The 22,148-nt window shown below is 42.0% G+C and overlaps 2 protein-coding genes across 2 annotated transcripts in view; one reads left to right on the top strand and one right to left on the bottom strand.

Moving 5' to 3' along the window:
- Window positions 1-4,568, top strand: part of fam161a (FAM161 centrosomal protein A) — a 38,913-nt gene extending 34,345 nt beyond the window's left edge. The window contains exons 6-7 of the mRNA XM_070889648.1: window positions 58-227; window positions 2,571-4,568. Coding sequence (XP_070745749.1) covers window positions 58-227; window positions 2,571-2,724 — 324 coding nt within the window. The 3' untranslated portion in view covers window positions 2,725-4,568. The remainder of the gene's footprint in view (window positions 1-57; window positions 228-2,570) is intronic.
- A 4,962-nt stretch (window positions 4,569-9,530) lies between these two features.
- Window positions 9,531-22,148, bottom strand: part of LOC139273902 (histone H2B type 1) — a 34,965-nt gene continuing 22,347 nt past the window's right edge. The window contains exons 2-3 of the mRNA XM_070890977.1: window positions 11,118-11,271; window positions 9,531-9,663 (exon numbers count right to left, since the gene is read on the bottom strand). Coding sequence (XP_070747078.1) covers window positions 9,531-9,663; window positions 11,118-11,271 — 287 coding nt within the window. The remainder of the gene's footprint in view (window positions 9,664-11,117; window positions 11,272-22,148) is intronic.

The following is a 22,148-nucleotide window of genomic DNA, read 5'->3' as shown; positions in this document are numbered from 1 at the left end:
GCAAAAGCCAGTTTAATAAAAAGTTAAAAAGAAAATGTTAACTGTTATTGTATACAGAGGAATGCTAGAAGAGCAGCAGAGAGACATTACGCTGCAGCACTAAATGAGCGGGGATTAAGCGAAGATTTTGTTTCCAGAAAAGGTCACTCTGTTCTAGACTACATTTCACATTCCAGCGATGAAGAGTCTGAGAAGAATGAAGATGACCACAATATAAATGAGGAAAGGTAACTATTTTCTGTACTTTGGACAACTCACTTTTGTTTTAAATGTTTGAGAGATTTTCAGTTATCCAATTTTAAGAAAACTATTTATCTTCTTAGATTTCAACAATTGATGGGCAATTATGAATTTGGGATCTAGGTTACTTAAATATTATTTTTAAAAAAAAGAATTCTAAGGTATGATGTTATCCTTCTCCTTTTAATCTTGCCAATAGAAATATTCTTGCACTATGTGTGCCAAAATAAGTGCAATGAAAACCAGATAATATTTAACTCACTCACTGGAGGATGGGAATGTCATTTATTGTTTTTAATTACAATTTAATCCTGTCCTGAAAAGATTGTATAGCTTTAGGTTTAATTATGTTTTCTACTTATTTCACCAGGGTAGGTGAGGATTAAATAGTGTCTAAGATTTATGGTGAAACTTGATAATGTGCTTTCATTTAACTTTGTTGTAGCTTTATAGAATTCCAATCGGTTATTGCTGTAAAGCTATCCCAATTGCAAAATAATTTACATTATATCATGCACACACACTGTTTTAAGTAATATGGTATAGTCAATTTGGTGTTAAAGAGGATAGACAAAATATTTTGTTACTTTCATTGGGCCAATGTTAGGAGCTAAAGAAACAAATCTTCAGGGGCCCAAAATTCGCCACCATTTAGTGCCAAATTTTTGGAGGTATCAGTGTTTTTTGGCGCGAACTTAATTTTGCAAGTTTCGCCAAGGGTATAACACCGTCCTTAACAGGTAACGGTTTTATGATGTCACTTGGGGTCAAACCCACCCGTAACCCCATTTTTGCGAGTTTCGCCAATAAGGATTTTTTCAAAAACGGCGCTGGGGACCGCCTTGAAAAACTTACCGCACCAAATTAGAGTCGGATAGAAATCGGCTTGACAGACGCCATCTTGTTTATCGGAGATGAGTTCTAGGTTTTGGAGGGAGGGAACAAGACTTATATCCAAAGTAATTAAAAATGTTTGTTTGTGTAGAGGGAAAAGAGAAACTTTATTGCAGTAAATTGCAAGTTGAAGTTCCACCACCGAACTGCTGCTCACCGGGCTCGAGGCACACAGGGTCGGAATGCCGGCCAGCAGGATCGCTCCCTCGGCCGGACATCGGAGCTCGGCATTTGGCTTCCAAAGAAGCCTGGGGGGGGAGGGGGAGGTGGAAGTGGAAGCCAAGCCGGGGAGAGGGGCAGCAGCGAGGGTGCCATTCGGCCAGGGATAGGGGCAGCAATGGGGGGCCTTTCGGCCAGGGATAGGGGCAGCGGCGGGGCCATTTGGCTGACGATGGGGCGGCTGTGGCGGGCCATTTGCAAGCCGTCGGCTGGGATGGGGAGTTTCAGCATCAAAATACTCCCAGGGCAGGTCGTCATCATCCATCATGGGTAGTCCCTCGAAATCAAGGAAGACTTGCTTCCACTCAAAGTGAGTTCTCGGGTGACTGTACAGTCCAACACGGGAATTCTAGTCTCTGTCACAGGTGAAGGAAAGGGTGAGTGGGACTGCTTTGCCGCACGCTCCTTCCGCTGCCTGCACTTGATTTCTGCATGCTCTCGGTGACGAGACTATAGGTGCTCAGCGCCCTCCTGGATGGTTTTCCTCCACTTAGGGCAGTTTTTGGCCAGGGATTCCCAGGTGTTGGTGGGAATGTTGCACTTTATCAAGGAGGCTTTGAAGGTGTCCTTGAAACATTTCCTCTGCCCACCTGGGGCTCGCTTGCCGAGTAAAGTGCTTGCTTTGGGAGTCTTGTGTCGGGCGTGCGGATAATGTGGCCCGCCCAACGGACAGGGCAGGTACAGCACGGGTACAAAAGCAAAAATACTGGATTCTGGAATAAAAACAGAAAATGCTGGAAAGCTCAACGGATCAGCACAGGTTAGCTACAGAGTAAAGTTATGCAATTATACGTTGCCCAAGCATTTAGGTTTCCGGGGTATGTGCAGAACAGGGCCTCAGTTTTTCGCTGCCATCAATTAGCTCCACCCACAGAAGCTAAGGGTCTGTCTGCGCAGCGCCAAATTCAAACAGAAAAATGGCACAACTTCGGATTTTTTTTTGGCGCTACTTCAGCTTAAAAAATCGGCCGTTAATCTTAAATAGCGCTAAGAAAAGGCAATGTGGAATTTTGGGAACCAAGATCCTACAGATCTATTATCAGGTGAAAAGAAAAATGTGTTGCAGCTGAACATTTGGTGAGATTGGCACATTGTAAATAAAAGTCAAATTTGCTCAATTATAAATTTTTCTAAGCCACGTCTGAGGCTCTTGCCCGTAAGTACTAAGCTTAGAATAGTGGAGGCTATTGGTATGGGTCTAAAACTTGTTTCTCTAGTTCTCAAGAAGAAGCTGATGGATTTGAATCTTATGACGATCAAAGTGGTATTGAGGAATCAAGGGACACTGAAGAAAAGGAGGACAAGAATGTGAAGATGAGTGATTACAAAAAAAGTAGCAAGACGTCTGAAGAATTTGATAGAAATGATTAACTGTATAAGTGAGACTTTTTTAATATCAATTATGTTTACTTATCTTTAATTTTTTTTCTAGTGGATACTATTTTTATGTTAAAAGATTAACTTTGTAAATACGATGCAAGACTGATAAATTCTGGCATTAATGGCAGGACACTTAATTTGATGATGAAACTGATTTATTTTTATTGCTAAAGTTACATGCTTTTTAGTAAGGGTCTGGCAAGTTGGTGTTGTAAAATCTTAACCATATACCAGCAATCCAACTGATAATAATGTCAACTATTTTTACTTATCGTGAAGATACTTGAAAGCACTTTTCTGGTGCCTGTGCTGAATGACTTTTATGTTACATATTAACAAAGATAGACACTTGCATTAACAACATTTAGACTGTTCTCCAAACCTTTTGGCCAAATAGTCAGCCTGTAAATATTGAAAATGGCAATGAAGGTACTCTCATCACATGCACAAGTGCATCAATTTCCAGAGGTAAATGTATATGCACTTAAAATCGCTAGTCTGTAGTACAAAACAGCCCTTATGAAATGCAAAAAAATAAAATGTTGACTGCACTTATTAGCTCCCAAGTTCAGGAATTAATCAAATTCAGGTCTTTCACGTCAGATTCTGATTAAAAACGAAGATTTCCGAAGGTTTTAGAAATGATAATCAGGGAAAAAGTTAACAGTTTAAAAAGGCTTATGTGATTCTGGGCTTCATAAATAGAGGTATAGAGTACAAAAGTGTGGAAATTATGATGAACCTGTATAAAACACTGGTTCGGTCCCAACTGGAATATTGTGTCCAATTCTGGGCCCCGCACTTTAGGAAGGATGTGAAGGCTTAGAAAAGGTGCAGAAAAGATTTACGAGAATGATTCCAGAAATGAGGGATTTCAGTTACATTGATAGACTGGAGAAGCTGGGGTTGTTCTCCTTAGAGCAGAGAAGATTGAAAGGAAATTTGATAGAGGTGCTCAAAATCATGAGGAATTTGGACAGAGTAGATAGAGTGAATCTGTTATTAGCAGAAGAGTCGAGAGCCAGAGGACACAGATTTAAGATGATTGGCAAAAGTACCAAAGATGAGGCAAGAAAAAACTTTACGCAGCGAGTGGTTAAGATCTAGAATGTACTGCCTGAAAGGGTGGTGGAGGCAGACTCAATTTTACCTTTCAAAAGAGAGTTGGATAAGTATCTGAAGGAAAAGAATTTGCAGGGCTACGGGGAAAGGGCGGGGAAGTGGGACTAACTGAGAGTTGGTATGGGTTCGACGGGCTGAATGGTCTTCATCCCTGCTGTAACCATTCTATAATTCTATGAAAAGTGTGAAGTGATACATTTTGGAAGGAAAAACGAGGAGAGGCAATACAAACTAAAGGGTACAATCTTAAAGCGGGTGTGTGAATAGAGACACGTGCACAAATCGATGAAGGTGGCAGGGCATGTTGAGAAAGCAGTTAAAAAACCATACAGGATCCTGGACTTCATTAAATAGAGGCATAGAGTACAAAAGCAAGGAAGTTATGATGAATCTTTATAAAACACTGGTTTAGCCTCAACTGGAGTATCGTGTCCAATTCTGGGCACTGCACTTTAGGAAAGATGTGAAGGCCTTGGAGAGGGTGCAGAAAAAATTTACATGAATGATTCTTGGGATGAGGGACTTAAGTTATGTGGATAGAATAGCTGGAGATGTTCCCCTTCGAGCAGAGCAGGTTGAGAGGAGATTTGATGGAGGTATTCATAGAAACATAGAAACTAGGTGCAGGAGCAGGCCATTCGGCCCTTCGAGCCTGCACCGCCTTTCAATAAGATCATGGCTGATCATTCAACCTCAGTACCTTTCCTGCTTTCTCTCCATATCCCTTGATCTCTTTGATCCCTTTTGAATATATCTAACGAACTGGTCTCAACAACTTTCTGCGGTAGAGAATTCCACAGGTTAACCACTCTCTGAGTAAAGAAGCTTTTCCTCATCTCGGTCCTAAATGGCTTGCCCCTTATTCTTGGACTGTGACCCCTGGTTCTGGAACTCCCTAGCAACGGCAACATTCTTCCTGCCTCTAACCTGTCCAATCCCGTCAGAATTTTATATGTTTCTCTGAGATCCCCTCTCATTCTTCTAAACTCCAGTGGATACAAGCCCAGTTGATCCAGTCTCTCCTCATATGTCAGTCCTGCCATCCCGGGAATCAATCTGGTGAACCTTCGCTGTACTCCCTCAATAGCAAGAACGTTCTTCCTCAGATTAGGAGACCAAAACTGAACATAATATTCCTGGTGTGGCCTCACCAAGGCTCTGTACAACTGCAGTAAGACCTCCCTGCTCCTATACTCAAATCCCCTAGCTATGAAGGCTTAACATGCCATTTGCCTTCTTCACTGCCTGCTGTACCTGCATGCCAAACTTCAATGACTGATGTACCATGGCACCTCCCCTTTTCCTAATCTGTCACCATTCAGATAATATTCTGTCTTCCTGTTTTTGCCACCAAAGTGGATAACCTCACATTTATCCACATTATACTGCATCTGCCATGCATTTGCCTACTCATCTAACCTGTCCAAGTCACCCTGCAGTCTCTTAGCATGATTCAAAATCATGAAGGGTCAAGACAGAGTCGATGGAGAGAAATTGTTCCTGTTGGCGGAAGGGTTGAGAATCAGAGGACACAGATTTAAGGTGATGGGCAAAAGAACCAAAGGCGACATGAGGAAAAACTTTTTAACGCAGCAAGTGTTTAGGATCTGGATTGCACTGTCTGAAAGGGTGATGGAGGCAGATTCAATTGTGGCTTTCAAAAGTGAATTGGAGATGTACCTGAAGGAAATAAAATTTGCAGGGCTATGGGGAAAGGACGCGTGAGTGGGACTAGCTGAATAACCCACTTGAATAATCTACCACCAACCATTTTTCCCTACTCTACTTTCTGATGCACTCTTTTATGTTTATACACTGTATCCCTTCCTGTCACATTCTGGTTATCATTATCCCTATTGCTACCCTGCACTATTGCTTTCTCCTACCTCTTTGACTTTTTAAACTTCCCCTCACCTGAACCCCCCCCCCATTATAGATGCTTTAATCTTCCATCTATGGAGAAGGTGGCAGCATCTACCATGACCAGTTCTGAGACGGTTGATGGTTGTCCACTGTTTACAGGAAGGTTTGATCCTTCAGGTTGCACTGTGGGTTCCTCTATAAGGAACCCCTTCCATACGTCACAGTTCTTCCAAGCATCGGTCATCAAGGCTGAGGGGAGATCACTGAAGGGCTTCTGTGATGATCCAAAAAGGCCTTCTAGATTTGAAACTGTTTGGTGGTTGGTTATTCAAGTCGGTCTGGATCGGCATGTCTTTGCTGGTATAGCAGTTGTGTTCTCTGGAGACTGCATATTTGTGGCGCAGGTGTGGTGGTACGATGTATGCAAGCACTGGCAGCTAAGGTTTTGTTGTCAATAAACGTGTACCAGTGATAATTCTCATAGAATTTAGCTGGACATCAACTGACTTGACATGCAGACTTGATAGCCATGCTGGAGAGCAGTGGGTTTGAGCGACTGTTCCCCAAATGAGAGCTCAGCTTAAAAATCTTGTATATTTCCTTGCTAATCTATTTTTCAATTCGAGTGCAATAATTGACCATTCACTGAAAATGTCCAATCAATATGAAGCAACTATTAACGAGGCTTATCTAATGCATCACAAGGTCATTTGATTATGAATTGAAACAGATTATTTCCTGCACTTATTTTCCTTATTGATAAGAGCAGGTATTTCTTTTGAAATATGAGGTATTTCTTTTAAATATTAGGTATCGACACTGGTTTTTGGTGTGTTAGTTACAACTAGCTGGAAAAATGCTTTGTGTGAATTTGAAGACTTGTTTTGTGCTGATGCTGAAGTCCATCTCAGAGGTGGCATTGATATCGCAGCTTTGCGTCTGCAAATACTGAACTTGGAGATCCTTGTTGTCAAGTTGACTGTACAGAAAATCTGAAAGCTTTTTTCATCCTTTTTAGCTGAGCTTAGAATGGGCTGTATGATCCTGAAAGCCTGAAGGGTTAAAAGCATTATAAATGCACATTTTCTGTGTTTTTTAGTGGAAAGAATTTGTGATATTCAATACAAATTTTGAAACTGTGTGCTAGCATCAACCACAGGCAAAGGATTAGTTTATTGGCAATGTACTAACTGAAAGATGCCTTAGCTGACCTATATCCAGATGTAACAGGCATTAGCTAGGGAAGAATAGTGTAGGTGATGAGGATCAACTATGAAAAGTAGTGAACTATTTAGAACTGTAGAAGACTGAAACACATTTAAATAATTGATTAATAGCAAAAAGATAAAGTTCTGGTATGTGAGACAATAATTAAGACTTAAATAAAAACAGAAAATGCTGAAAATACTCAGCAGGTCAGGCAGCATCTGTGGAGAGAAAAACACGTTTCAGGTCGATGACCCTTCGTCAGAACTGGAAAAAGTTAGAGGAGGACAGAACGAAAGAACAAAAGGGAAGGTCTGTGATAGGGTGGAGAGCAGAAGAGATTAAGGGATAATGATGCAAGGCAAAATGAGATAGTAATGGGGCAAGTTGAGAAACAAATGATGTCTAAAGGGTGTAGATGGAAATGGCAGAATCATCAACAGCTGCCATGGGAAAGAGAGAAACAATAAATAAGATAGGGGTAAGACTTGCCAATCATGGAAGAAAAATAATTATTTAGAATAAGACTTCAGTTGGAATGGAATGCAGAAGATTGAATTAATCAATGTGATTGTGCATGACACAAAGTTCGTAAATGGGTACAGATGAGGCAAATTTCTAATTGGACAAATGAGTAAGAGTTCTTTATTTTGTATACTGCAGTGTAGCCATGAATTTGACTCCAGTAAATCCAATTTTGAAAGAGCTTTAATACACAGAATGATCAGAAAAGGTATTAGTGACAATGTTCTATTGCATTAAAACTAGAGTTAAGTTGCTGTGTATTAAACAACATTCTTTCCTGATAGTACTGTAAGCTGAAAAACAAATTATAGTTGGATTTGTCTGTCATATGAAAGATAACCTTCTCATTTTGCACAAACACATATAGGTTGGGGGGAAGGAATACATCAATGTGATTTAAAAAAAAAAACATTTTTCACACTACGCTACAATTTCTTCTTTAAAATGTAAGTAAACTTCTGTCTTATTAACAGTTTTAGTGTATGGAATTGTCAAGCAAAGAATTAATAATGGACAAGTTACTTTGAAACTAATTAAATCACTATGCATTAAAAATGCATTTGGCTAAGCACCTGAACAAGCTTTATGTTCTAGTGAAGCATGTTCAGGTTGGTTCCAGATAATTAACTGAAGTATGCTGTGTGAAATATAGAACCTTTTGACCTAATGCACCTGCTAAATAAAGCCATTTACTGTGGCGTAACAATTGGAAAGACTTATTTTATGTTCGAATTTGTACCATTTGAGTCTTTTAATAATGGTTTAATCCTCAAGCACAGAACCATGTACATTTTTCCTAAAGCTGTATTGTTTTATTCTGTTGGAAAATAGTAATACTTTCACAATGATACTGCTAACTCCAATCAAAAGCTACCTATAAAGAAGCTTGTTTGATCTCTTAATAATTAAAAAATATTTTTATCAGCTTGCATTGTTATTGGCCTTTTGTGTTCCCATATCTATTTTTACACTTCTTGATTTTTCTCACCATCACCAACCACCAATTAAATCACAATAGGCATCTATTGTATCTCTGATTTCCATAACAGCTGAGTAGATGATGTAAAACTTGGATTTATAGTGCATCTTATAACATTAAAAATGTCTCTGTGTTTCACATACACAATTACTTTTGAACATCAAGGACTGTAGGCAGTCTTCCTACATCACACAATGAGATAAATGAACAGTTAATTTGTTCTGTTTTTTGCTTTTGAAATAGCATGAAGAAAATATAAATTACTAAATTACTTAGCAGTGCAACAATGCAAAGCTTTGTTTTTTGACCAAAGGCAAACAACAATTTACATTCTAAAAGTTTTTAAGGAAAAAAAAAAGTCCAGGTTTATTTCTTCGACACCAGCTTAGTTGGAGAAGTCTAAATAATACTGCTTTCAATCTCTCAACAGATATTAAATGAATGGTATGCTTTAATGTAGTGGGTATTTATTTTAAACTTCTGTGACAACCAATTTTTAACAAACGGTGTACAAATTTATTTGATTTGCGTATTGAAGATTGTGTTGTAATTTGATATTTTAATCTATTAAAATGCTTGTTATATGTTGCTTTCTTTAAAATTTGTTCGCATTGTTCTAATAGTATTCAGTTTAACAAATGGTAGTCTATGCACTGAGGTGATAATGTGTGAATTCTCCTTTAAAACCACTGTTAAGAACTATTAAATAAATAGAGTAAAAGTAAGCGCAACACAAAATTAATTCAATTCCCCAGTATCAGAATTTAGTTACAACACCAAATAATGCAAATGTTTGTATCTACAGAAAATGTAGGAATTCCAAGTTATTAAAATGATTTGTTCACAGAGATGTCTTCTGTGTTGTTTCATTTAAATGGCCTTATTTTCTTTTCTCTGGTCCAATTTCATAATTAACATGTGCCACTTTATGTCTTTTGGACTTTCACTTCAAAAAGCTGTAGCAATTTTAATCGTCTGTTTGACACTGAGATTATTTCAGTGATACCGGTATATTTAATAGATAGAGATATCGGAGAATGAAGTGTATAGTTGCAACTCATAAGCAAAGTACTGATATGTGTAAATATGCTCCTCTTGATTCTCAGTCCATATCCTCTGATTTTATACTACATTTTCTTAGTGTTCTTTTGATGTAGGGAATGGCTTCATCAACAAACCACCTGCGAGTGTACATAATCGTCATGACATCAAGGAGCAGATTACGCTCTCTTTTCCTGAAAAAAAAATCAAAATATCAAGGGATAGTTTCCACTTTGAGCACAAGCATAAAATCGCGCCTAAAATTGCACTGGTTAAGTTACAGTTCAAGTTTCTGCCAACATTCATTTACATAATCACAAACTTAAAATCTTCCGTGAACCATTGCAATCGGGCAGCATAATAGAATGTAATTGTTTATTTTTTTTTCTTTCCATCAGAAAGCATTCCTTGATTTATTTAAGAGTGGTAATCTGGTGCAGTTTTAGTAATAGATAAAAATAGTTTTATTACCAAAAATAATTTTTAATAAGGGCTCCACCATTTAATAGCTTCATTTGTGTACACTTGTCATATTCTTAGTAAATTAAATACTTTTTGATATGAAAAAACTTTGAATACGTGCCTACCAGTGCCTGTGCGCTTAAGAAAATGTGTGCAATTTGACGAGACTTCCCAAACCACCGCAATTGGTGAAATCTCGCAGTTTTGACCTCTGGGTGTGGCCAGTTTTGTGGGCAGGGCTTCATCCGGGCGAAATGAATCTAGAACTAGTGTAAAAGATGGTGGAAAATTCGAAAATAAGGTAGTTTCGTGTGTAACTCGCTTGCATTTAAAATACCTCGATATTTTGCATTGGTTCGGCCAACTCTGCTAATATTACTAGCTTTAAAAAGCGGAAACTCGATCCCCAGTTTATTTATGAAGGCAGTTATGAAGCCATTAAATTCTAAAAGTATTTAGTGGGACAAATGGTGCATTGGTTCACCTTGCAATTTCCCTCAATATTGAAATTTTAAAGATTTTAAATAAATTTATGACTTTAAATGGTAGTTCATTCCAACTTAAATATGCATTTAATGCCTACAAATGCACTTCACTGTCAAGTGTTCTGAATTATGTGCTAATTCAAGGTAAGAGATGACACTAGAACACGGGGACATGAGCTACTGATGAAATCACAATTGAAGATCTGTCGGGGAAATGTTTTTCACAATCAACACTTGGAATGGTCTTCCATAATAGGCTCGCAGCGGCGAAAACTTTAGGTGCATTCCAGATACAGTTACGACGTGATAAGGGAACCTTAAGATTTTATTTTAAATGGGTGAAGATGAACCAAATGGTTTCCTTCATTTATATTTATCTCATGAGTACACCTTTGTCAGCACTCATGCATTTATACTTCCAGTAGGGGTCACTCGATAGCAATCAGGACTAAGAACCCTGGTCAGTTATTAATCTACCCCCACTCCTGCTCTCTGTCACTCCAATTTAAATAAACTAATTTGGTATAGAACTGTGATCAAACATGGGACCTTTGCTCCCAGTAACTTCGCGAGTGAATAAAAATAAAAACACTTTAAAAATAACTGAAGTTTCCCATTTAATCTGAATAACCCCATCTAATTCACAACTTATGTTACTGATGTAAAAATATGTGTAATTTACAGACAAACAAATATCTTACAATTGTTTATACATTTCTTTAACTTTTCTGATTTCCTCCTCATATTCTTTGGCAATATCCACTGTCAGACTTGCCATTGTAGAATGTTGGCTAGCAGACGTGTTTGAGGAAGGGTTTGCAGCAGCAGTACCTCTAAAGAAACAATGTCGACAATCTGGGAACAGAAAAGGGTGGGTTTTTAAAAAAAAAAATGTAATATATCCTTCCATTCTTTTCATGTATTATGACAATAACATTGACATTTTTCAGTAAAATTAATGACCTCAATGGTTTCAGAAACTACAATATGACAGTAATGTTTCTGTGCTTAATTATCACTATTATTTCATTGCATAAGATTATGGGCTCAATTTTCCCCAAAGCTGTTATTTGGTGTACTTGAAGAGTTGCACTCATTTTTTTGGAGCCCAACTACGGCAAAAAAAATCATCCAAGTTTCCCCATTTGAATTGTTGATTTTGGCGCTGCCTTGCCTGTCCTTTAGCTTTGGGGGTGGAGCCTAAGATCTGGACCAAAAAGATTGGGTTGCCACGGTAACCAGGGCTAAGGCTGGAAAGTGATACATCCAACAGCCAGCTCACAGCAACCTGCACAAGCACCTTACGCATTGTAGCAACTTACCACCATTAAATTATTAAAGTGTTTATGACAAAAGTCTATCTCCCCCTCGCCGCCCCCCCCCCTCCCGATGCCAGTGCTATACCCATTATATCCCAGGCTGAAGGGCCACCTGATGCCGGTACCCGCTATTATCCCAGGCCAAAGGGCCTCCCGATGCTGGTGCCGGTATCTGCTACTTTCTCAGGCCGAAGGGTCTCCTCCCTCCCGGTAATCGCTACTATCCCAGACCGAAGGGCCTCCTTCCTCCTGGTACCCGCTGCTATCCCAGGCCAAAGGGCCTCCTGATGACGGTACCCGCTACTATCCCAGGCCGAAGGGCCTCCTCCGTCCTCTCCCCTCTCTGCTGCTGCTGTCTGGGCCCTGGAAGTGCATCTGCTGCATTGATTTCCTTACCTGCACCGATTTTCTTAACTGCCCAGAAGGTTTTTTCACAGAGGTCAAATATGCCGTCCTAAGAAAAATTGGAGTACATCGGAGCTGGCCAAACTTGCTTAAATGGCCAGAATTGGAACGGGTGGCAGGTTATGCTCCCAATGAGGTTTTTAAAAAAAAACGAACCTAAAAAAAATCATAACTAACTGAGTTACACTGGTGCACAGTCTTTGGGGAAAGTTGGATTTTTAAATTTAGGCCAAAAAAAGCAGTATGCGCCAAAAAAAAACAGCGCAAATAACTTGGGAAAATTGAGCCCACTGAATTATGGACAGGATTAGTACAATTTAATCGTGGGTTAATTAATTACTATTGCTTCATTGCACATTTGACATCTGAACTGCAACCTTATAGTATGTACTAATTAATATTAACTGATAGTCTAAATATTTTACCTCCTTATCTGCAATCAATATTTATAATTTTAAGCATAAAACTAGCTAATATCATAAATGACAAATTTTCATGTTTAAATACCTTTCTTAAAGCACAGGCTGCCATCGTTTTCCAGCATTGGAAAGCCATACCACCCACCCATAGCTCATTTCCTCTTGGATTCTTTGACAGATCAAATTTTTAAGAGCAAATTTTTCTTTGCTAAACAAAGTTGACATTATTAAGTGCGTCAGTCCAATCTTAGTTATATTCCTTGGACAAAATAAATGTTCATTGAAAGTGATTTAGTGTTTTTCACTAAACAATTGTCAGATGTTGTTGGAATATTATCCATCATCTTTTTCTGTTGCTCTACAGCAATTTACTTAATTTTCCAAATTCCTAATTAGATTGTTCTGTGGATACTAAGTTTTCTTTTCAACTGATAAACTTATTCTGGAAACAATGCAAACTATGAATTATGGTGCTACATTTTTCCTTAATGTTATTTAAAATATATTGCCACCAAATTTCTTGCAATATACAAAGGAGCACAAAATTTCATGATAACGCTCAAGAAGGTGAAGCATCATTATGTTGCATTTTCGTTGCTTTCTTTGAATAATTGGTTTCCATTTTGCTATCATTTGATAGCAACTGGATGACCACACTATTGTGGGATTAAGGTTCCTCAATTATCACTGGCAACACTACTCTGTATAGGTCAACAGGCAGTGAATTTTTATAGTGCGTAATAGGGACCCTGCAGCAGAATTATTTAGTGATCAGAAATTGCCCCATCTAACAGTCCCAATAACTTGCTCATTATAACTTTCAATATCATTCAATACTGACACTCAATATGCATCTAATACTCTACTAATAATCTGAGACTCCTGGGCCAGGATACTTGTTTCCAAAATTATTTGCTTTATTTCAATGTTGATGGCTTATTACTTTTAAAACAAGGTTCCAGATGTTCAGGTGACTAGGGATATTAAATCAATAATTGATATTTGAGAACGTTTGCAGTGCAGTAATTTCATTGATACTGAAATGATTTAGAGTTACCGTCTAAACTTTGGGATTAGATTACTGTCTTCAAATCATGGTATCTTTTTTTAAATATTTAAAGTTGTTTTAATGTTATGGTCTTTTTATATCAGAGAGTGCAAGGCTAATGCCAACATTCACATTGCAAGATTTACAATAATGGCATAATTACTTAAAGCGTATTCAAAAACAATTTGTAGCTGATTACTTGGGAAAGTCCTCAGGAGAACCTGAGCAGATTTTATTATTTGACAATACAGTTATGTGTCTCAATTAAACAAGATACCACATATTCATTGCTTCAATTTCGACATTCAAAAAGGACCTACCTCTAGTTAGACCCACTATATGCTGTGGTGAGATTTGGTGAGCAAACATCAACATTTCTGTGCTTGCGGTCATTGTAGGCACGTAAAAACCAGGTGGGGGTTTAAAGCCCTGCTCTTTTTGGAAAAACTGAATTCTCTCTTGGAATAAATTATTTTTTTCTTTCATCTGTCAAAACATGATGTAATAAACTGATCACAAAGTGCAATAGGGCTGTTTTCTGCTCAACTGCCATAAGGCCTCACTACCAACAGAAATTAGTCAGTATTCTTCTCAGGTTATTTGTTAGATATATAATAGATGGGTCATACTATCAATAATATTATAAAAACTTTATGTATGTGTGCTCTTTCTATCCGTTACACTTCAGAGACTGTCTAATACAAATGTCTGTCACTCTTTAAAAAATCTATACCCTGTACAAAGAAATAAAGGTGGTAATTTGGAATGTACAGAACATTTCTACAGGAATAGAAAATACTGGAGCTTTGGAGGTTGAAATTGGCCTTGGGCGGTAGTGCAAAACAAACAATAGTGAATCAGCAGCCCGTTTTACACCCTGGTCGAAAGAAAATGGAGCGGAGTGTAAAACTGACTGTCGATTCACTATTGCGCATTTTGCGCTACCACCCAAGATCAATTTCACCCCGATGATATCTGCAGCCTTTTAATTATCCTTACCACAAAGGAAAACTAGAGTTCTGTTCGCCAGGCTGAATAGCAATTAACCTTTAAATTAATTCACCCAGTATTATTCACCACCTTTAATATATGAATACCTCCACACAGACACAGATCTATAACTATATCTACATATATGCAAACACACACATACATACATACATACATACATACATATATACAGGTCCAGATTTTATTGCAGGGATCATTCCATGCGAGGGGCCTAGGCGAGCAATAAGTTCGCAAGTCGAGGCTGCGAGCAATTCGAACTCCTGGACCTCATTTTAATATCCAAACTTGGACTGCCGCGCCGGCAGGCGGGAGCAAAAATGCAGGCGGCAGGGTGGGAGGAATGGTTGTAAGTTGGCTCACATTGGAGTCTGCAGAATGAGACGCAACCTCCAGAACCAAACAAAGTTCTGGAGGCGTGTCTCATTCTGAGGTAACAGTACTGATGTAAATGTCCAGTCTTGGTACTTAAGAGTGTAGCATCTAACAACATATTTTATTGTTGAATCCATTATGATACCTATAATCAGTGCTAGCTATTGCATTGTATTTATACACAAGTCATCTTTGTTAATGTGTACTGTTTGTATGTTATAAGTCCTGTGATGTGTTCTCCTTGGTTAGATATACAGTATTACCAATCAGAATTGAATATTTTAGTACAACACTCACTTTTTAAAAATATTGTAGAATTTACCAATATCTCGCAAAGATTCCAGGTACCTTTCCCCTGCAGAGGAGAAGAATCCCTTTCTGGGCTTTTAAAATGAATTTAAAGGGGCAGACGAAGCCTGCGGGGGATAAAAGGGGATGCATTCATGGAGACACCCCTCCCCCCAGTGCTTGGACTCATAGGAAAGGGAATTCAAAATGGACCTAAATTACAGAAGCTTGAGATCCCCTAAACATCTATGGGAAGGAGCATATCAATTTTAAGATTCCGCAACATTTTGGCTGCGAAAAAGTGTTACCAAATACAGGAGGTGGGGCCAACCTCTGAAGCAAATTCGTGTATTAAGGATCCCAGGCTATTCACCCCCTAAGAGATAATCGAATTACCCAATCAAGCACAATGGAAATCATGGTCAGGAAACTGGACAATCCTAAAACAATGCAAAACCAGTGATAGCACATTCTCACACTCTAATCGAATTACTGCTGACAAAGGAAACATTTGAAAATCAATGGACAGAACAGTTTAAACAGAGTCCAAGAGATCTGATGGGAGATAATGGAGCCTTTTTTTGGGATATATCTATCCCCCAGTTTTACAAGGAAAAACTAGCAGAACACAGACTGGAACTCGCACAGACTCGAACAGAACACAGACTGGAACTCGCACAGACTCGAACAAGGACACAGACTGGAACACAGACACAGACACAAGCAGCCTGCTTCCTCTACAGTGAAGAAATGGAATAGTGAAGGAAACTACCAGAACTCATCAAGAACTGACCGAGCACGAGGCCCACGAAACGGAAGGTTGTCAGCGACCAAATTGACAACCACTCTACAATCTACTTCTGAACGACCCAACGGGGGAGAAATGACCAAACGGGACTAACTAAAACTATTCCTAACCAAAGAAAGTGGGTACTTACCCCATACATCCAAAACGCAACTTAGCGCATCAACGGGCGCACCCCAACTGAAGACTATGCAGTCTGAAGTCCTCTCCTCTGTCCGGGGTGCGGCTCGCCTAGAAGGCCAAGTGCAGCGAACCCTGAAACTGCGATTCATCGGCAACTGTCTAAAGGGATTGGTGAGCATAGCCCCTGAACCCTCAGAGCTATAACTTAGTTAGTCAGGGGAATTGGGAGGGGGGAGGCTGGGATAACTTGTGTAAATGTTTCTGCATTCTCCTCTTTACCCCATTTAGAGTTTAAGCTGTATTCTTTTCCCCACAGGCTGTAATTTGACATTTTATTCAATGTGTTGTACCCCTCAGTGTGTATTGGTCTCTGTGTTATTAAAGGTGTGCCTTTTACTTCTTTTTAAACACAATAAAGCCATACCTGCTTCCTATCTTGAAACAGATTGTCTGTCCAAGTCTGTCACAGTCCCTTCATAATTCCAGTGTCTAGAACCAAGGGTGTGGGAGCAATTCGGAACCGCTCATATAAGGTCAGAAGGGAAAGCTGACCCCCTGAAAACCACCCCTTACACATGGCGACCCAGATGGAACACTGGTACAAGGGACGTGATAAGAGAGAGACTGGTTTCAGGAAATGAAGCAAAATGGAAGAGGGGATTTCCTCGTATGTGTTTAAGAGGGTAAATGTGGCTAAGGAGTGGGTACTCGATCTATTGTATGCTGAACGTCCAGAAGATGCTGCAGCTCAATGGACCGAGAGCAAAGACCATAAAAGGTTGATAGAGAAGGCCATTTGTCTAATTTGCCTTCAGCAACAGATCCGGCTTCTAGATGAGGAGAATGAGAAATTAAAGGAAGCATTGACACAGGCAGAAGAGAGGTCCAGCGCAAGGGCCACAGTCGGGGAAAGGCTGTGGACAGAGGTGGGACAGTTAAAGGAAAGTAGAGAGCTCACTAAAGAAAGGCACAAAACCCAACTGGACCTTTTACAGTGTCAGATTATTGAAGCCAAGAATAGCGAACTGGCATTGCGGGAAGAGAATTCCTGCCTCGCCAAGCAAGTTAAAGAGTACGGGGAGAGGGTGAGAGACAGTCAGGTAGCCTATAAGGTAGCCAGTGCCAGGGAATTTGAGGCAGGAGACCACGGCCCCTGCCAGCAGCAGATCCAAAGCTTGAGCCTTGCTCTATCCCAGGCTAAAGGCATGGTGTGTCTGATAAACCCGGGTTTAGCCCAGGAACACCTGGTTGGGCAAGGAGAAACCCCTCAGTCACCGCCTGTAGCTCCCAGGAACGGCCCGGGGCAGCAGGGGTGTCAGCCAGAGTGCGGGGCAGGCAAGGATTGTGAACTACCAACACCGGCAGCCCCAAGTTTTAACTCGGCTTCGCAGCAGGGGGAAGCGGGTGAGCCAATACAAGAAGGGCCAGAACCAGGGCCAATGCACCCGTCCGGCAGCAGAAGTTTGGCCCGCCTGATGCCAATGGGGCAGCAGGACCCCTAGAAAGCAACTTCATAGTCCCCCATGACACCCAAAAACTCAAGGCTATGATAGGCCACCTAAGTAAGCTCACCCAACAGGGGGATCCCTCGGTACACTTCCTGGAAGTGGAACACACAGGGGATATTAACGGGTGCGATGATTCGGAGCAGGCTAAGCTGTTGTTCTTCTCGCTAGACACCAAGCTGTGCCATTCCCTCTCTACAGACAGCAGAAAGGGGCGAAACATGTACGCTACTGTTAAGGAGGAAGTTCTAGAGGCCATGGGTATGAACGACGGGAGTCCTTTCTCCCAAGTGGAGAAGACAGTGCAGTTCGATAGGGAGACTCCACAGGCTTTCGCTGACAGGTTGTGGCCGGTCTACGAAAGGGCCTGTAGTGGGGTTCTTGACCGGGCCCACCTGAACACTAACGAGCTGGCTCACTGGCTCCGCAGCCTGGTGGCAAACAGCCTACCTGGAGTAAAGGCAAAAGCCGAGGTCCCCAAACCACCGAGGAGACAGTGGTCAGACAGTTGACACTGGCTTACCGGAACAGTAGAGCGACAGAGGAGCCCTCCTCTAAAGGAAGGGTCCATGAGATTAAACCCAGCCAAGGCAAGAGAGAGTGGCATCAGGAAGGTGGGAACCCTCCCCACAAAGGGGATGAGTGTTTTGGGTGTGGGAAAAGTGGGCACTGGAGGAAGGACTGTAGGAACCTGTGGAAAGAGACTAAGGGAAGGGCCACTCCAGCCCCAGCCCGTAAGGCTGGGGCAGGAATACCCGACTCATATGAGACACTCGTAGCCGCCCTACTCCTAAACGGACAGGGAGTGGTAGCCATCGCAACCAGTCCAATAGCCGGTACGGTAAAACCCTCTGCTCCAACCCACCCAAATGCATGACTAGAGCCAGCGCAGCCTGTATACCTGTGTTCCCTAGAGTACGATGCCTGAAAGAGACCGTGCGTTATGATGGAAGTGGAGAAAGTGAAAGGGACCTACCTGCTGGATACTGGTGCTTCCAGCACCCTTGTATATGCAGATAACCCAGCTACTTCACTTCTATCGAACGGGGTCCCGTACAGTCTAGTGGGGTTCACAGGCAATGAGCAAACTGGTTCGTTTTCCATCCCGCTCACCATTCAGTTAGGGACACTCAAAACCAAATGGAAGTGTGTCCTGATGAAATGGGAGCAGAAGGGAAAAGGGATCCTGGGAGCTGATTTTATCATTATCCACCAGATCCTAGTGGATCTCAGGAACCACTGTCTATGGGGAGCCATAGTGACTGACAGGGAAGGTGAGGTGGCGGTGATCCCAGAAAAAGGGGCCAAGGGAACATTGTGTACCGTGAAGCCAAAGGAGGGTTATGACTTTGAATTACTGGTCAGTAACACCCCAGTGGAGTACCAGGCATATGTACGGGCACACCTTGCAGCATTCGCCACCCACAAACATGACTGTGGTAGGGTAACGGGGGTGGAAGTTAGTATAGAAGGGGACCCCATGACCCGACCACAAAAACAATATAACTTCCCCAGGGAGGCAGAGGCAGACCTGACAACGGCGCTGGGATCACTGATAGAGCAAGGGGTGTTAAGACCGATAGCTACCCATGTGAACTCTCCATTGTGGCCGGTTAAGAAACCGGACAACTCATGGAGGGCCACCGTGGACTATCGAGTACTAAATAAGAATATCCCTGCCTGTGCACCCACTGTAGCAGCTGTAGCGGATCTCATAGGGAGTATTCCAGCATCCGCGACCACTTTCACGGTGCTGGACATTTCAAATGGGTTCTGGTCCATTCCTTTAAAACGGGAGGAGGTGCGTGGAGAGGCCTATAAAAGGCACAGCAGGGAGTCCGGGGCCCAGCGTCGGCGGCAGTCGGGAGCAGCGTCGAGGAGGTGCGTGGAGAGGCCTATAAAAGGCACAGCAGGGAGTCCGGGGCCCAGCGTCGGCGGCAGTCGGGAGCAGCGTCGAGGAGGTGCGTGGAGAGGCCTATAAAAGGCACAGCAGGGAGTCCGGGGCCCAGCGTCGGCGGCAGTCGGGAGCAGCGTCGAGGAGGTGCGTGGTGAGGCCTATAAAAGGCACAGCAGGGAGTCCGGCGCCCAGCGTCGGCGGCAGTCGGGAGCAGTGTCGGAGGTGCGTGGAGAGGCCTATAAAAGGCACAGCAGGGAGTCCGGGGCTCAGCGTCGGCGGCAGTCGGGAGCAGTGTCGGAGGTGCGTAGAGAGGCCTATAAAAGGCGTGCTTGTGCAGCTACAGGGAGAAGGCAAAAAAGAAGTAGAAAGAAATCAAAAGGTGACGTCACAGCCAAGAGGGTAAGTGATTGGCTGGTGATTGGTGAGTAGTGTTTCTTTTTTCTCTTCTATATCAGTGAGTAACTTTTAACATTGTTGTTGCCAATTTAAGTGTATATAAGGGTTAAGTCATGGCAGGAGAGCTCGGTCGGGTGTTATGCTCCTCCTGTACCATGTGGGAACTCAGGGACACTTCCGGTGTCCCTGACGATTACGTGTGCGGGAAATGTATCCGCCTCCAGCTCCTGACAGACCGCGTTGCGGAGTTGGAGCTGAGGGTGGATTCACTCTGGAGCATCCACGATGCTGAGAATGACGTGAGTATCACGTGTAGCGAGTTGGTCGTACCGCAGGGAAAGGGTCCACAGCCAGATAGGAAATGGAAGACCAACAGGAAGAGCAGTGCAAGGAAGGTAGTGCAGGAGTCCCCTGTGGTCAACCCCCTGCAAAACAGATACACTGCTTTGGGTACTGTTGAGGGGGATGACTCATCAGGGGAGGGCAGCAGCAGCCAAGTTCATGGCACCGTGGCTGGCTCTGCTGCACAGGAGGGCAGGAAAAAGAGTGGGAGAGCAATAGTGATTGGGGATTCAATGGTGAGGGGAATAGATAGGCGTTTCTGCGGCCGCAACCGAGACTCCAGGATGGTATGTTGCCTCCCTGGTGCAAGAGTCAAGGATGTCTCGAAGCGGGTGCAGGACATTCTAAAAAGGGAGGGAGAACAGCCAGTTGTCATGGTGCACATTGGTACCAATGACATAGGTAAAAAAAGGGATGAGGTCCTACAAAACGAATTTAAGGAGCTAGCAGCTAAATTAAAAAGTAGGACCTCAAAAGTAGTAATCTCGGGATTGCTACCAGTGCCACGTGATAGTCAGAGTAGGAATCGCAGGATAGCGCAGATGAATACGTGGCTTGAGCAGTGGTGCAACAGGAAGGGATTCAAATTCCTGGGGCATTGGAACCGGTTCTGGGGGAGGTGGGACCAGTACAAACCGGACGGTCTGCACCTGGGCAGGACCGGAACCAATGTCCTAGGGGGAGTGTTTGCTAGTGCTGTTGGGGAGGATTTAAACTGATATGGCAGGGGGATGGGAACCAATGCAGGGAGACAGAGGGAAACAAAAAGGAGGCAAAAGCAAAAGACAGAAAGGAGATGAGGAAAAGTGGAGGGCAGAGAAACCCAAGGCAAAGAACAAAAAGGGCCACTGTACAGCAAAATTCTAAAAGGACAAAGGGTGTTAAAAGAACAAGCCTGAAGGCTTTGTGTCTTAATGCAAGGAGTATCCGCAATAAAGTGGATGAATTAACTGTGCAAATAGATGTTAACAAATATGATGTGATTGGGATTACGGAGACGTGGCTCCAGGATGATCAGGGCTGGGAACTCAACATCCAGGGGTATTCAACATTCAGGAAAGATAGAATAAAAGGAAAAGGAGGTGGGGTAGCATTGCTGGTTAAGGAGCAAATTAAGGCAATAGTTCGGAAGGACATTAGCTTGGATGATGTGGAATCTATATGGGTAGAGCTGCAGAATACCAAAGGACAAAAACCGTTAGTGGGAGTTGTGTACAGACCTCCAAACAGTAGTAGTGATGTTGGGGAGGGCATCAAACATGAAATTAGGGGTGCGTGCAATAAAGGTGCAGCAGTTATAATGGGTGACTTTAATATGCACATAGATTGGGTTAACCAAACTGGAAGCAATACGGTAGAGGAGGATTTCCTGGAGTGCATAAGGGATGGTTTTTTAGACCAATATGTCGAGGAACCAACTAGGGGGGAGGCCATCTTAGACTGGGTGTTGTGTAATGAGAGAGGATTAATTAGCAATCTCGTTGTGCGAGGCCCCTTGGGGAAGAGTGACCATAATATGGTGGAATTCTGCATTAGGATGGAGAATGAAACAGTTACCATGGTCCAGAACTTAAAGAAGGGTAACTTTGAAGGTATGAGGCGTGAATTGGCTAGGATAGATTGGCGAATGATACTGAAGGGGTTGACTGTGGATGGGCAATGGCAGACATTTTGAGACCGCATGGATGAACTACAACAATTGTACATTCCTGTCTGTCGTAAAAATAAAAAAGGGAAGGTGGCTCAACCGTGGCTATCAAGGGAAATCAGGGATAGCATTAAAGCCAAGGAAGTGGCATACA

The sequence above is a fragment of the Pristiophorus japonicus genome, chromosome 9, assembly GCF_044704955.1.
Source record: "Pristiophorus japonicus isolate sPriJap1 chromosome 9, sPriJap1.hap1, whole genome shotgun sequence".
NCBI classification, from domain to species: domain Eukaryota; kingdom Metazoa; phylum Chordata; class Chondrichthyes; family Pristiophoridae; genus Pristiophorus; species Pristiophorus japonicus.
Note: the sequence above shows the minus strand (reverse complement) of the source record. Positions and strands in the feature narration are given on the sequence as shown.